Raw genomic sequence first — 15,637 nt, forward strand, 5'->3', positions numbered from 1 at the left:
TATTTCCCTTTCTATTTTTACTCACATACCCCTACCTTTATACAAAGCCCTAATGATATTTTACCCAAAAAGCACAAAAATCCAAGGGCATTTCTGTCAGGACAACTCAAAAGTTGAAACAAATTGTAGTAGTAAGAACTTAATGGAAGTTGAAAAGAGATTACCGCCAAGGTGGGTGTAAAAGAAAAAAGGGTTTAGTTTTAATTAACAAGAGAACAAAAAACAGCACTAATTAAGGGTGATAATTGAGGTTTCCTTCTTTTTGACAATTTCATGCCTCTTTTGCCTCCATAAATAGCAGTCCACTCTTTGCCTTCTCTTCACATCCCAAAATCCCCATTTTTTTCTCTAGAGCTCAGTAGATAGTAATAGATAATATAGCAATGGCGGTTAAGGGTGCAATTGGTTTTGTGTTTTTGGTGCTGTTTTTGACCCTTGTTGATGCAAGAATTCCTGGTGTTTACAGTGGTGGATCATGGCAAAACGCCCATGCTACTTTCTATGGCGGCAGTGATGCTTCTGGAACAATGGGTACTTCCATTCTTTTACCTATTCATGCTGTTATGCTTTGAAATTCTTGTTTAGCTCATCATTATGAATACTGGGTATATGTTTTCTTGTCATTGTTTGATGTATACTGCTCTGTCCGTCACTCTCTGTTTTTTTGTAATTTACCCAAGATTTCTTGCTGCATTTTCCAAGAAAACGAAGAACGCAAAAAAGAAGTTCATGCCCTGAATCTAAATTCAACCTCATTATTTCAATAGCATTTAAAATGGTAGGCATACATGAGATGTCAAGAATTGAATTCTGAAGATAACTACTCTGATGGTTACTCGCTAATTTAACAACATACACCACAAAACATTAAATTATGTCAAGAAATGAAAAAGTTGCCATTTTCATGAATGATTTTTCTCTATGTTGGCAGGTGGAGCTTGTGGTTATGGAAACCTATACAGCCAAGGGTACGGCGTGAACACTGCAGCATTAAGCACAGCTCTGTTCAACAATGGACTTAGTTGTGGTGCCTGCTTTGAAATCAAGTGCGCTAATGATCCACAATGGTGCCATTCTGGTAGCCCATCGATCTTTATTACAGCCACAAACTTTTGCCCCCCTAACTATGCTCTGCCTAGTGACGATGGTGGTTGGTGCAACCCTCCTCGCCCTCACTTCGATCTCGCCATGCCCATGTTCCTCAAGATCGCCGAGTACCGTGCCGGCATCGTCCCTGTCTCTTATCGCCGGTAAAAGATTGAACTTTCTTGCTCTGTTTACTACTACTATCTCTTTACTGCTTTTTCTTTATCAAAATCTTGAGAAAGTTGTCCACAAATAGCTCAAATAAGGAAAAGTATTAATGGGTATTTTGATAAGCAAAGTAAGGAATATATTCAGATTATGTATTGATTTTTACCATTTCTTTTTTGGCAAAAAAATCTGGCCACCTTGAAATAAAAGTCAAAATACACAGGTGATGATGAGTATGAATTAGTATCATTGGCTAAACTTAGGGCCCTAATTGCTCCAATTTCTACTGTTAATTACCAAAATGCCTATCTAAATATTTTTATTTTCTCTTTTTAAAAATAGGGTGCCGTGTAGAAAGCAAGGAGGAATCAGGTTCACAATCAACGGCTTCCGTTACTTCAACTTGGTTTTGATCACCAACGTCGCAGGTGCAGGAGATGTCGTGAAGGCTAGCGTGAAAGGGTCGAAGACTGGTTGGATGACCATGAGCCGTAACTGGGGTCAAAACTGGCAATCAAATGCCGTTTTGGTTGGTCAGTCACTTTCCTTCAGGGTCACAGGCAGTGATAGACGCACCTCCACTTCTTGGAATATCGTCCCTTCAAATTGGCAATTTGGTCAAACTTTCACCGGAAAGAATTTCAGGGTCTAAATATTTTTTTACTTCAAATTCCCCTTTTACGTTTTTGCCCTTTTTTTTTTTATTTATAATTTTGGGAAAAGAATTAAATTGGAAAAATGTGTGTTGGTTTAGGTGAATTTTTAATTTTCTCTTTTGAGAAACTTTTGTTAAAGGGGGATTGGGTGAGTGTGTTTTTTGATGGGTAAAAGGTGAAAAAGTGAAATGTAAGGGAAGGAGCTGAGGAGGCTGCAAAGATAAATGTAGCCCGCAGCTTTTCTATTTACCATATATTATAGAGAAATGATAGTTAACTCTCTTCATTTTGTGCTCCATCTGTGATTATTGCAAGGTTTTAGCTTTTATTAGTATCTAAATTTGGAAAAGTTGATTTGTTTAAACATAATGCAAACGGAGAGTAAAGTGGAATCGGATTAAAAAAATCCAATCGAACTAATGTATTCAGTTCTGCTTTATAAATTTAGTTTAAATCAATTTAATTTTAAAAAAATCAAAAAATTTGTTCAAAATCAGTTTCAGGACAAATAAAATTGGTTGAACTCAATTAAACTAATACTTATATTTCTGAATAAAAATATTTTTAGTATATTATAAAATTTAATTTCTCAAAAATAGATTTAGGTTCAATTTGTATGGCTATTAAGTTCATTTATTTTATTTTATTTTATATTATAGAATATTTAATTTATATGACTATTGAATTTGAATCATATTTATTTATGAAAATTTTGTTATTTAATTTTAATTTTAATTGTAATGGTTTAGTTGAATTTTGAACTGAATAGATCAAATGCTCACTCCTAATTATAATAAGATTGTATGGTTAGCAATTTGAGTTAGAAAGCATGGGTATTTTCTCGCTTTTGTCGGACAAAGTTGGATGGAAAGGAAAGGAAGGTGCAAAACTTTCTTTCATAAAGCCTTAAGTCCAAGTTCAACCACTTGGGGATTCCAAATTTGCAATCTTCCTCTTCTTTTCCACTAAGAAAACAATTGAAAAGAAAGTGAACGTTTCCCTTCTTTAATTCATTTCATAAAACATAATCTGAAAGTTGTTTTAGAATTGGCAAATTTGAATTGAGAGCAGGATTTCTTTACTTACAATGCCTGATTTCACATCAATTAATGATGATCTTGTTAACTATTTTTAGAGGTGTGAAAGCTAAAGCATGAAACCAATGAATATAAAAATAAAAACTCATCCATGCCCAAAATTTGACTAAATTCTTTATTTGAAAGTGAGCTTGTGATATCAAGTCAAATATTCCGATTGTGCATGTTGCTTTGTTCATCATTATATCTTTGACCTTGTAGGTGTAGTATGTTCTATCATGCAAACAGAAGCTAGAAGAAAATATATTTATAATTTTGAGAGATTCTTATCTAAATTTGGTATACATATCACAACTAATAGGAGAGCGTTTACACTTTTTTATTAAACTATTGACACATATTTCATAATTTCAAATTAATAAGTATGTGTCAATCGTCTATCAATTTAGTATATGTGTGGAGACAAACATCAAACCTAAATAAAAAAAAATTATAAGCCTAATCCGGCTAGAGGTGTATATTTCATTTTCAATAAACATTCCCTTTTTTTTTTTTTTGTTTATCTTCAAAGAAAAAAGAGTACAAGATAAGAGCAGGACATTGTGGATGCGGCCACGTGCATGTTTGAAAATGAACTTGTTACAATACTAGAAATTAGCGATCATGCTACAGTAGCATCCAAGGCTAAAGTAAAGAAAAGTCTTTTAATCTTTTTAACATTTTAGTATTTTATGTTTCTTCTATTTATCACTCAATGTCCAATCAAACTAATTTTATAAACTTATCATCAAGCATATAATTTTGTAAACCTTTTATTAGGTGACATGAAATGTCATCAATATTATTAATATTATGAATAATTTACCATTTAATTAAGTGGTTTTGGACTCTCACCAAATGAGAATGCATCTTCTTTAATTTTAGCTGAATTAATAAGATAAAAGTTTTTATGTAGAGCTTGTCTTTACCTTATAAGATATACGTATTCCAACTATAGTACATGCAATTTTTCTTTTTTACTTGTCCATTTTGACAGCCTTGACTTGGCATCGCCTTCTGTGAATTGTGGGCAAATTTAATCATTCCTTATGTTCTTCTAGTCGAGTTTGTCTAACAAGCAATTCAACATTACTTCCGACTGATTTTGGTGTTTAGTTGGGCAAGTAAACGACTCTGTGCAGAATTTTCAACGTGCCCAAGTTGCGGTTCAACCTACAATTGGCGTTTACATTAGTTGTCACTTCATGGCAGCCGCCTCCGAAGTGGAGATGGGTACTGCTGATGCTGCATTCCATGAAGCCGACAATAATGGTCATGGGTTGCTTTGTATTTCAGTAAAACCTGCAGAACGGGTGGGCTTAGTTTTGGCTTTAGATTGTGGTTTCTTGGTTGGGCGCTGGTTGTTAAAATCAGATTCTTCTAATGTTACTTGTGGTTAATGAAAAATGGTTCTTGTTCGGGGTTAGGTTTAATTTAGTTGCTAATATTCATTCATTAGCCTTTGCAAGGTTTGCCCATTGGCAGGTCTCTAAATGCTCTGGCATATAGCGTTGCAAAATTTGGTATTTAATTAGAATATAATTTATGAATTAATAAATTAATTGAGTAAACAATAAAGTTACACATATACTTAAATTTTATACGTTAAATTAAGAATTTTATGTGTAAATTAAGCATACATTTTAAAAGATTCTTAAGCGTGAGAAATTTATATATATATATATATATATATATTAGGTTCTGTGTCTGAGACACAGAGTGCTCCAATCCTACTCAAGAATGGCTTGTTTTCTGATAAGATCCGTAGCATTTCAGAACTACTGCATGCAGATGAAAATTACAGAATGCTCTTCACGGACTTTGCTTAATTACATAAACATTAAAGAAGCCACAATTGAACCAATGACGTTTGAAAAACATGGGCTGGAATCACAGAGCCACTAATTCTATTTGGTGATGCGACCCCTTGGACCTAATCTATGTAGAAAAATATGATCCTAATAGAGCAAAATCACAGCTAATAATTTTAAAAAATAAAGATAAAGTAAAACAAAATACACAATAGAACACATAGATTTACGTGGAAAACCCCTAAATAAATTAGGGTAAAAACCACGGACAAGGATAAAATAATTTTACTATAAGAAAATAATAGGAGTTACAAACTCTCTATTTATAAAGGAGAAAACATTAAAATTCTCTCTTTATAATAGGAGAAAAATAATTGCTTAACTCTATAATATTTTTTTCTTATTTTTGGGATGATTGAATAACAAGGCGAGGCCTCTATTATATAGGCTTGGAAGGTACCTCAAGATTGTTAACTTAGCAATCTAGGAGAAATACTCCTCAAAAATTAATAACTTAACAATGTGGGAGAGACACAAATCCCTAAATATCAACAATCTCCTACTTGAAGATTTGATTGAGGATCAGTCAGATCTTCACACCGTCCTTTCTTCCTTGCCTTTCCATGCTGCTTATACTTTTATCAGGCCACTAGAGGATTGACACCAAATAAATTTATCAGTGTTAACTGCCATCGTCAAAAAATCTGCTAGGTTGTCTTTAGTATGAATTTTTTGCATATCCACAGTGCACTCTTCCACTTTTTCACGAACGAAGTGATACTGGACTCGTATGTGCTTTGACTTTGAATGAAAAGCTGGATTCCTTGTGAGATGCAAGACACTCTGACTGTCACAGAACAAAGGAATATGCTCTTGTTCGTGCCCGAGTTCCTCCATCATCATTTTCAACCATGCTGCTTCCTTACTAGCTTGTGTAGCTGCTACATATTCGCCTTGTTGTTGATAGAAGTGTGAACACATACCCTGTAGTAGATTTGCTTTTATCAAGATCACCTGCATAATTTGAGTTAACATATCCTCTGATAATAAAGTCTGATCCTCCATAACACAATGCAACATCTGAGGTTCCCTTAATATATCTTAAAATCCTCTTTACAGCATTCCAATGCTCTCTGCCAGGATTCGCCATGTATCGACTTACTACTCCCACTGCATGTGTAATGTCTGGTCGTGTACAAATCATCGCGAATATTAAACTCTCCACTACTGATGCATACGGTACTCGAGACATTTCCATCCTTCCTTCTTCACTGCTAGGACTCATACTAGAGGATAATTTGAAACTAATAAGAAGTGGGGTAGAAATTGACTTACAATCTTCCATATTAAAGCGTCGCAAGACCTTCTTCAAATAATTTTTCTGAGAAAGCCAAATCTTCCTATTGTTTCTGTCTTGGTGACTTTGCATCCCTAGAATCTTGTTTGCTGGTCCCAAGTCCTTCATTTCAAATTTTCTAGCCAACTGTGCCTTTAGTTATTCAATATGATCCTTATTGGGGCCTGCTACCAACATGTCATCTACATACAACAGTAAGATAATAAAATCACTTTTACCAAACCTCTTGAAATATGCACAAGGGTCTGCATTAAGTCTGTTGTATCCAAGGCTCATGATGAAGGAATCAAATCTCTTATACCAACACCTCGGCGCCTGCTTTAAACCGTATAAAGATTTGTTCAACCTACAAACCAAGTTTCGCTTTCCTTTTTCTTCAAAACCTTCTAGCTGGAGCATATAAATTTCTTCCTTAAGATCTCCATGAAGAAAAACTGTTTTCACATCTAGCTGCTCTAGATGTAAGTCAAATGTAGCACACATCGCCAAGACTACTCGAATAATTGTTAATCGAACCACAGGGGAAAATATTTCGTTGAAGTCAATCCCCTCCTTCTAAGCATATCCTTTCACCACCATTCTTGCACGAAACCGCTCCACTTGATCATCACTATTTCTTTTGATCTTAAAGACCCATTTGTTGCCAATGGCCTTTCTTCTTTGTGGTAGTGGCACAAGCTCCCAAGTCTTGTTCTTATGTAGAGCTTCCATCTCTTCTTGCATTGCTGCCATCCACTGAGATGCATCTGAACTACTCATTGCTTCTTGGAGAGTTGATGGCTCCCCTTCCTCAGTTAGAAGACAGTATGCGACATTGCTGCCTATATTATAATCTTTCTGTCAGGTTGGTGTAAATTTTATACGTTTTCCCTTTCCAAGTTCTGACTTTTCAAACTCGGCTGGCTCTTCAAACTCGATTGGTTCTTCCTCTTCGTGCTCTGGTGCTGCTTCAGAAGAATCTTCTTCTGTAGACTTTCTTTCCACCTGTATAGTTGTAGTCTCCGAATTTTCTTTTGAAGTGCTATCATCTTCTCCCTTCAATTTATCTTCTAAGAAGATTACATCCCTGTTGATTATAACCTTGTGGGCAGTGGGATCCCACAGGTGATACCCCTTCATACCATCAGCATACACAGGACTTCCAAATATATGGAGGTTTGAATAATCAACTGGCTTCCCAGTCCACATCTCCATCGGTGTCTTTTGATCAATTGCTGTAGATGAAGACCGGTTAATCACATAACAAGCGGTGTTAACTGCCTCAGCCCAAAATGCCTTATTCAGGCCTGTAGCTCCCAACATTGCTCTAGTTCTTTCTAACAGAGTTCTGTTCATCCGCTCTGCCACTCCATTTTGCTGAGGAGTGTATGCCGTAGTGAACTGCCTCTTAATGCCTTCTTGCTTACAAAAGCTATCAAATTCATTACTTGTGTATTCTCCTCCATTATCTGTCCTCAAACACTTGATCTTATTGCCTAAATCAAGTTCAACCCGTACTTTGTAAGTTTTGAAAACTGCAAATATATCTCCCTTGCTCTTGATAGGATACACCCAATATCTCCTGGAGTAATCATCGATGAAGGACACAAAGTACTTAGCTCCTCCTAGTGATGAAACTGGTGCTTGCCATACATCAGAGTGAACTAATTCTAGAATATCCTTGCTTCTAGAATTGGATGTATTGAACTGTAGTTGATGCTGCTTGCTTGTTATGCAATGCTCACAAAAGGGTAATGACACCTTTGTGAGATCAGGAAGTAGATTTTTCTCAGCAAGAACCTTCATGCCTTGTTCAGACATATGTCCAAGCTTCTGATGCCACACCATTGCAGATCTCTCGCTTGAACTACTTGAAGCAACAGATGCTTCGCCCATGCACAGTCTCTCCCAAAAACATATACAAATTAGCAGCAATTTTTTCTCCTTTCATAATTACAAGCGCTCCTCAACTAATCTTCATGATTCCTTTCTGAACTTTGATAATGCAATTAAGATCATCTAGCTGTCCCAGAGATAACAAATTCTTTTTCAGACCTTCCACATGTCGCACTCCTTGAATAGTGCGGATTGTACCGTCATGCATCTTCAACCTGATAGTTCCAATGCCTATGATTTTTAAGACATTATCTTCACAACTATACACAGATCCTCCTAAAATAGGTTCATAATGATGGAACCATTCTCTTCGAGAGGTCATGTGATAAGTTGCTCATGAGTCAAGAAGCCATACATCAGCAAATCTCTTCCTGCTCTCAGTTGATATTGCTGCTTCACAGCACAATACATTTCCATCATCCGAAGTGCATGCCACATTTCCTTGAGGATTGGAATTCTTCAGACTCCAACAATCCCTCTTCAAGTGACCTTTCTTACCACAATGGTAACATTTATAATTCTTCTTACTTTTTGATTTTGATCTACCATAATTGTGACACCCATTTGGACCACGTTCTGTTGATCTCCCTCTCATCACCATCAAGGCTTCCACCTATTGTGAACCTGCCTGCTTGTCTTCCTTGTTCCTTCACCAATATTCTTCTTCAAGAATAGCGGCTGCTATATCATCAAAGACTAGAATTTCGGTAACAACATTATTTATCAAACTGATGATGAGTTGATCATACGAATCAGGTAGACTTTGGAGTAGAAGTTATGCACGTTCTTGTGACTCTATTTTATAGCCCAAAGATGTGAGTTGAGAAAATAGAGTATTCAAGACATTAAGGTGCTCTGTCACTGAAGTAGATTTTGACATTCTTAATGTGTAAAGTTTCCTCTTAAGGAAAATTTTTTTGTGTAATGACTTGGCTTCGTACAGTCTAGTGAGGTGGTCCCAAATCTCCTTTGCCGTTTTCTTTTCTTCTATACTGGACAAAATCCCATCTGCAAGTGCCAGATGAAGGTTTGCAATAGCATTCCCATCCATCTCGTTCCACTTATTATCATCTGTGAGTATTGTCGGTCGGTCACTGATAGCCGCAAGACAATTGTCTTTTCTCAATACATCCTTTATCTTTAATTTCTACAGTGAGAAATTACTCCCGTTGAACTTTTCGATCTCAAATTTTACCGCCACTGCTTCTATCACAAACGGTGCCTTTTAGCTTGTAAAATGAACCGCAGTAATGAACACAACTCACTAGGTAAGTTCCCAGGAAAGACTGGAGGGTCACAAGCGGACCTCTTAAATACCAATCTCCTTAGACAGAACCTTCCCTAAATTGTAAGTATTCTTACTACTCCACACAAGCTCTTTTGCACCAAAGAAACCTCAAAAAACCCTCTTCTGATGTGAAAGATCAGACTGAGCTGCAACCACCGAATTTTAAGAAATTTCTTGCCAACCAAGCTCTGATACCAATTGTAGAAAAATATGAACCTGATAGAGCAAAATCACAGCTAATAATTTAAGAAAATAAAGATAAAGTAAGATAAAATATACAATAGAACACACAGATTTACGTGAAAAACCCCTAAACAAATTAGGGTAAAAACCACGGGCAAGGATAGGAGAATTTTACTATAAAAAAATAATAGGAGTTACAAACTCTCTATTTATAAAGGAGAAAACATTAAAATTCTCTCTTTATAATAGGAGAAAAATAACTGCTTAACTTTCTAATATTTTTCTCTTATTTTTGGGATGATTGAATAACAAGGTGAGGTCTCTATTATATAGGCTTGGAAGGTACTTCAAGATTGTTAACTTAACAATCTAGGAGAAATACTTCTCAAAAATTAATAATTTAACAATATGAGAGAGACACAAATCCCTAAATATCAACAATCTAAAGTGACAACACAATGGCTAACTTTGTTCAATTTGCACACCTCACAAGGGGAACCTAACAAATACAAGCACAATACATAGAAAGAAACCCATCAGTGAAACAGCATTTTATGTTTGATATTCCATATCATATGTGATGTGAGGATACTAAAGAACCATCCTGACAATATTACTATTTAACACCAGTCAATTGACAATTTGAGTTAGAAAGCAAAGGGTATAATATCTTGGTTTTGTTTGGAAAGAAAACAAAATAAATCGGATGGAAAGGAAAAGGGAGGGTGCAAAACTTTCTTTCATAAAGCCTAAGCGTCCAACTTGAAGCTCAATCCTCTTCCTTTTTCCCAATAAAACAATTGAAAAGAAAGTGAACACTTTCCCTTCTTTAATTCATTTCACAAGAAATAATAATTCGAAAGTGCTCTTTTTAAAATGGCAAGTCTGAATGGAGAGCAGAATATCTTTACTTACAATACCTGGTTTCACATGAAATGTTCATCATCTGGTTAGCTATTTAGAGGTGTGAAAGGTAGAGCATGCATACATATCAATGGAATAAGAATATAAAAAAAAAACTTATCCATACCCAAACAGAATTATATTCTTTCTTTGTAAGAGTGGAAGTGACATCAATTCAAGTCAAATATTCCAATTCTATATGTTACTAGATTCATCATTCATATCTTTGACCTTGTTCATGCAAACTAAATTGAAAAGAAAAAAAAAAAAAAGGCAAAAGAATGGAGGAGGCAATGGCAATACCATGTGATGTTGAAAACATTGCACATGCATCCATCTCTCATGTTTGAAAATGAATTGTTATTGGCTTAGGAAAATACCAGAAATTAGGTACTGATACAACAAATAGTATCCAAAGCCCAAAGTAAATAAAAGTCCCTTAATCTTTTTAATATTTTATTACCTTTGTTTTTGTTTTGTTTTTTTTAACACTTAATATCGCATAATATTCAACATCTTGAGTTTCATCTATATGTAAAATATAGCTTAACATCTAATTAAGCATTTAGTAAATAAAATTGTATTTTCTTTAAATCTTAACTAAACTTAAAAGATTAGGATAGAGTTTTAACATCCTTTTAGGTCCCGTAATTATAGTTAGATATCATAATATTTGTTTTTTATAAAAAATAATTGTCAGAGATAAGAAGTGCATTAAGACATTCCAATTAGGTTGACACCATATTATTAATAAAAGAAACTGAAAAAAGAAACAATGTCAATGAAAGACAATCCCGCATTACAAAAGAAATTTATGAGAATATAAAGTTCCCCCTATAACAGTAATAAAAATAGATAAAAATCACTACAAAAGTTAAAATTCTATAATTATCATATTACTCTATATAAAAACGGAAATAATAATATAAATAGTTATTTTTAGTTACATTTAGTCTCATTTGATCATAAAAATAAATTTTTATTTTTTTTATTATTCGATTTTAACTTTATTACAAGTTAATTATCTTATCCATAAGAAATTAATATATTTATATTTTTTTAGTTACTTTTTCTATTAGCTATTTTTTTCACTGATAAATTTTTATTTATAAAATAACTAAATTAGAACTTAATTAAAACTGAATAATTGAAACGATAAATTAAAATTTTGTGAATTAAAATAAAGCTAAGATGTGAAGTTGAAAGAATAGTATATATAATTATCTCCTACAAATATGAAAAACCAAAATGCCCATTTGCCTTATCAAGTAGAGGCATTTGGCCACGAAGCTCCCATCGAACGCTCCTATTCTTACTATGGAAGAACTGCACTACCAAAGACAAATCACTTAAAGTTTATGCCACCGAAGGTGTCATTATTCCCGAACAGTAAACATGGCGATTTTCATTTGAACATGAAATGCTGAAACACAAGCTAAAGGAAAAGCAAAACAATTTTGCACATAACCTTTTCCATATCTAAGGAAGTACCTCTAGCTCCCGCATTAGAGGAACCATGAGTATTCACTTTAGTGAATCCACCCACGAGGAAGATGGATCCAACTTATAATAAGAATTTTAGGAGCAAGAGCCGTCATTTCATTGATTTAAGTTGCTAAAGTATCATTAAGTTAGAATGAGAGTTAGATCTAAATCCAACTATGAAGAAACCACATTGGCTTATGCACTTGATGAAGGAAGAGAGATCAGTTAGGAATATGATCCTTAAAATAATGCAAGTACATGAAAAATGGCCTTAAGCTGATCTTCATAGCTTAATTGAATAATTGAAAAATTGTGGAATTATAAAGCATATTAATCTTAAAAAGATTTTCTATGTCTAACCAGACAGACAACTGAAATAAAATGGGCTGATGATGTGACAGGCTAGACTAGAGAAATGATTCGACGAGGGCGGAAAGTGGCGCCGGGACAAGGATAAAATGCTTGGACAATGAATAGTTTCTGACAGGCTTTTAGGATGACAACATTCTAAGATACGGGAATACATGAAATAAATCAAATTGCACATCGAAATGAGACGGAGAATGATTGATAACATATATGTAAAGAGTTGGAACTAATCACATGTGGTGCCTTTTGGTTGTTTGGCCGTGGAGTTGCAGGAACTCCAAAGTTAAACATGCTTGGTGTAAAGAAATTCTAGGATGGATGACCTCTTGGGAAGTTCTTGAACCCGCCAAATGGACAATACCGTGAGGTCAGTGGGGAGCCAAAGCGGATAATATCTCATATAATCTAGTTTCGGATCGTTATAAATAGTGTTAGAACATGACCCCTCTAGTAGATGTGTGGTTCGAGGACGAACCAGGCAGAAGCTAATGGGCATGTGACAGCTTAGCTTAGAGAAGTGGTCCGACGAGAGCGGAAAGTAAACACTAGAGCAAGGATAAGATGCATGGACAATGAGCGACTTCTGACAGACTTCTAGGCACCCATCCTAGAATTTCTCTAAACCAGCCAAAGGGATAAAACTGTGAGGTCGGTGAGGGACCAAAGCGGACAATATCTAATGTGATTTGATTTCGAGTCATTACAAATGATACCAGAACAGAATACATCTAGTAGATGTGTGGTTCAATGGTATTAGAACATGACCCCTCTAGTAGATGTGTGGTTCGAGAACGAACCAGACGGAAGCTGATGGACATGTGACAACCTAGCCTAAAGAAGCGATCTGATAAGGGCAGAAAGTAGACACCACGGCAGGGATAAGATACCTAGACAATGAGCATCTTTTAACAGACTTCCAGAATGACAACATTCTAAAGTACATGATATATGAGTGACTCGAATTGCACATTGAAATTGATGAAAAATGATTGATAACATCTATGTAAAAAATATAATCAAATAAGACACTTTTTGGTTGTTTGACTGTGAAGTTATAGGAACTCCAAAATTAAACATGTCTAATTCAGAAATATTCTAGAATGAATGACCTCCTCCCTTGAGAAGTTATTGAGCCGCCAAAAAGATAAAACTGTAAAATCAGTGAAAGGCGAATATAGATAATATCTTATGTGATCTGATTCCGGATCATTACAAATAAATTTTAATAGCTCCAAGATTATCGTGAATCATATCATATGACAATGGAGAATGCATTAGCATTAGTGAAAAATGGATATAGTTAAAGGAATATAAGTTTGTCAAGTCAAAGAAGGGCTTTCCCCTATTAAGATTGGGCTTTCAATAGCCCTCACTAATAATGTATGATAAAAATATATGGATATAAGGGGCCATCCTACCAAATACAGATAAGTTGCAATTACCCGAAGACTTCTCCATTCGATAACTCTTTCCTATTGGCAATACTAATATTAGTCATAATCTAATCAAGAAAAATTAAAGAGTATTTTTGCTAAAGCCCCACTACAAGTAATATTAATATTTAAGCCTTTTCACGATTTACTTTAACATTCCTATAACTTTTCTTTAACTTAAATCTTTTCGTGGTATTCCCTGCTTCCTCTATATTAATCACATTATTAATAGTCTGCACCAGCTTATTATTAAATATCTGTCTCTTTAAGATTAAAATACATCAAAAAATTTAAGAATTAAAACGCATCAAAAATTTAATAATTGTTATGATAATATTAAATGGCTTGGATTATATTGGATTGTGTCGATTGTTATCCAGCAACGGAAGGTCCCATAGCAAATATATAGGCATTACTCGTTGCCTCCAAGGAGAAATCATCTAACAAGTGGGCTTGCAGCAAATGAGGGATTAGAGTTCATTTCATTTCATTATAACACATCATACTAAACACGCAAGGCTTTCAATTGTGCCAAGCATATCCAACTTATATTCAGGAAAACGTGGCACCCTCTTCTTTTTACAATCACATGTTGCCACAATTGATAAATAAGATTATCCGCGTACTAAGAGATTAAGGAAAACTTAGGCAGATACAACTAGACAAACGCTCTTCTGATAGTTTGCTTGATTATGTAAACATTAAAGAAGCCACAAATTTCATTCTGGCGATGCATAATGAATAAAGCCTGTACTTTGTTTAACTTGCAACTCTCACAAGCATATCGTGAAACAGCATTTATGTTAATTCTAATGAACTATGTCAATTCCCAAGATATTCTGTAAAACCAAGTCCAGCTCTTGCAACAGATATGCAAAAGTCGGGGCAACATGCAAATGTGAATTTTGCTTTTAAAAGAAAAAAGGCAAATGACAAGCCCTCAGATCTCATAGCTTCAAATAATCATCTCCGGTTATAATGCAAATGGCGTCCATCAAAAGCCTTCACACACCACCACAATGCACAGAAATATGTGTGTGTGTGAGGAGGTGGTGATGGCAAATATGGTGGTGAGTGAAGCCTAATAATGAACAAGAAATCCATTTGCAACCGTTCAATAAAGTTTATGTTGTACATCATTGGGCAAATTCAAAGAAGGAAATAAAAAATGAACTAGAAATCCATTTATAAAAATTTGTTTCTGTAGCTAAGCAAATTATATATCTTAATGACCTGTAATGAGAATTATTGAGCAGATTACCAAACAATATGCACATACTACATGCTATAAATGAAGATAGAAGCTCAATACTGGAGAAAGATTGAATCTTTTAGGCAAAAAATCAAACAAGTTGAAGGCAATGTGAGATGGGATTTAGTAGATGAAGTGGGATCAAAAGCAACCACCATCTGTGGATACCATCACTACGGTTGTCTGGCCGCTGCCTAATTTACATGCCCAGATTGCCCCAAAGCAGTTAAACTGCTTTGAGAACAAAACAAGTAGCAATTAGGCTTTCTATGTATGCACAGTTGGTCAGTGAGAAAACAAAGACAAAATATACGCTTTCTCACAACAAAAACAACACATGCAATATCAATACCACAAGGATCAATAATAGAAATAATGGGTTCATATCAAGTGTAAAAGATTAAAAGAACCGTCATCGTGGGAAAGAAAAAAAAACCCAAATTGAAATAAGAGGATACAAAAAAAATACAAATCGGAGAGATACACCAAAAGCCTTACTCTTTTGAGAAGAGTGGCGGCATATACTCTTCTTCTTTGCTTTTTTTTTTTCTTCGACACTTTTAATCGATTTGGGTTTTTTTGAATGAGACCACTCAAGCCTCTCTCTTTCAAATCATAACCCAACGAACCTAATTATATAGTTGAATAACCAAACGGAACCAAGAAAGAAAGAAAAAAAAAAACCTAAATTCTAG

The 15,637-nt window shown here is 34.8% G+C and overlaps 1 protein-coding gene and 1 non-coding gene across 2 annotated transcripts; one reads left to right on the forward strand and one right to left on the reverse strand.

The window, feature by feature from the left end:
* Positions 1-303: 303 nt before the first annotated feature.
* LOC8261656 (expansin-A4) lies at positions 304-2,196 on the forward strand. The gene is made up of 3 exons (XM_048376209.1): positions 304-531; positions 932-1,250; positions 1,597-2,196. Exons 1-3 carry the CDS (start codon positions 384-386, stop codon positions 1,904-1,906), a joined length of 777 nt encoding a protein of 258 aa, XP_048232166.1. The 5' UTR covers positions 304-383; the 3' UTR covers positions 1,907-2,196.
* Positions 2,197-15,049: 12,853 nt separating this feature from the next.
* On the reverse strand, positions 15,050-15,186 carry LOC112536889. The gene has a single exon (XR_003080809.1). It is a non-coding gene; the product is annotated as a small nucleolar RNA snoR143 (small nucleolar RNA).
* Between the last annotated feature and the right edge of the window lie 451 nt (positions 15,187-15,637).

This window comes from Ricinus communis, chromosome 6 (assembly GCF_019578655.1).
Source record: "Ricinus communis isolate WT05 ecotype wild-type chromosome 6, ASM1957865v1, whole genome shotgun sequence".
NCBI classification, from domain to species: domain Eukaryota; kingdom Viridiplantae; phylum Streptophyta; class Magnoliopsida; order Malpighiales; family Euphorbiaceae; genus Ricinus; species Ricinus communis.

Bases quoted from the DNA above. Each gene is read 5' to 3' on its own strand.
- LOC8261656 (XM_048376209.1), top strand. From the start codon at position 384: ATGGCGGTTAAGGGTGCAATTGGTTTTGTGTTTTTGGTGCTGTTTTTG. The intron at 532-931 runs GTACTTCCATTC...CTATGTTGGCAG, and splicing joins TGATGCTTCTGGAACAATGG to GTGGAGCTTGTGGTTATGGA. The intron at 1,251-1,596 runs GTAAAAGATTGA...TTTTAAAAATAG, and splicing joins GTCCCTGTCTCTTATCGCCG to GGTGCCGTGTAGAAAGCAAG.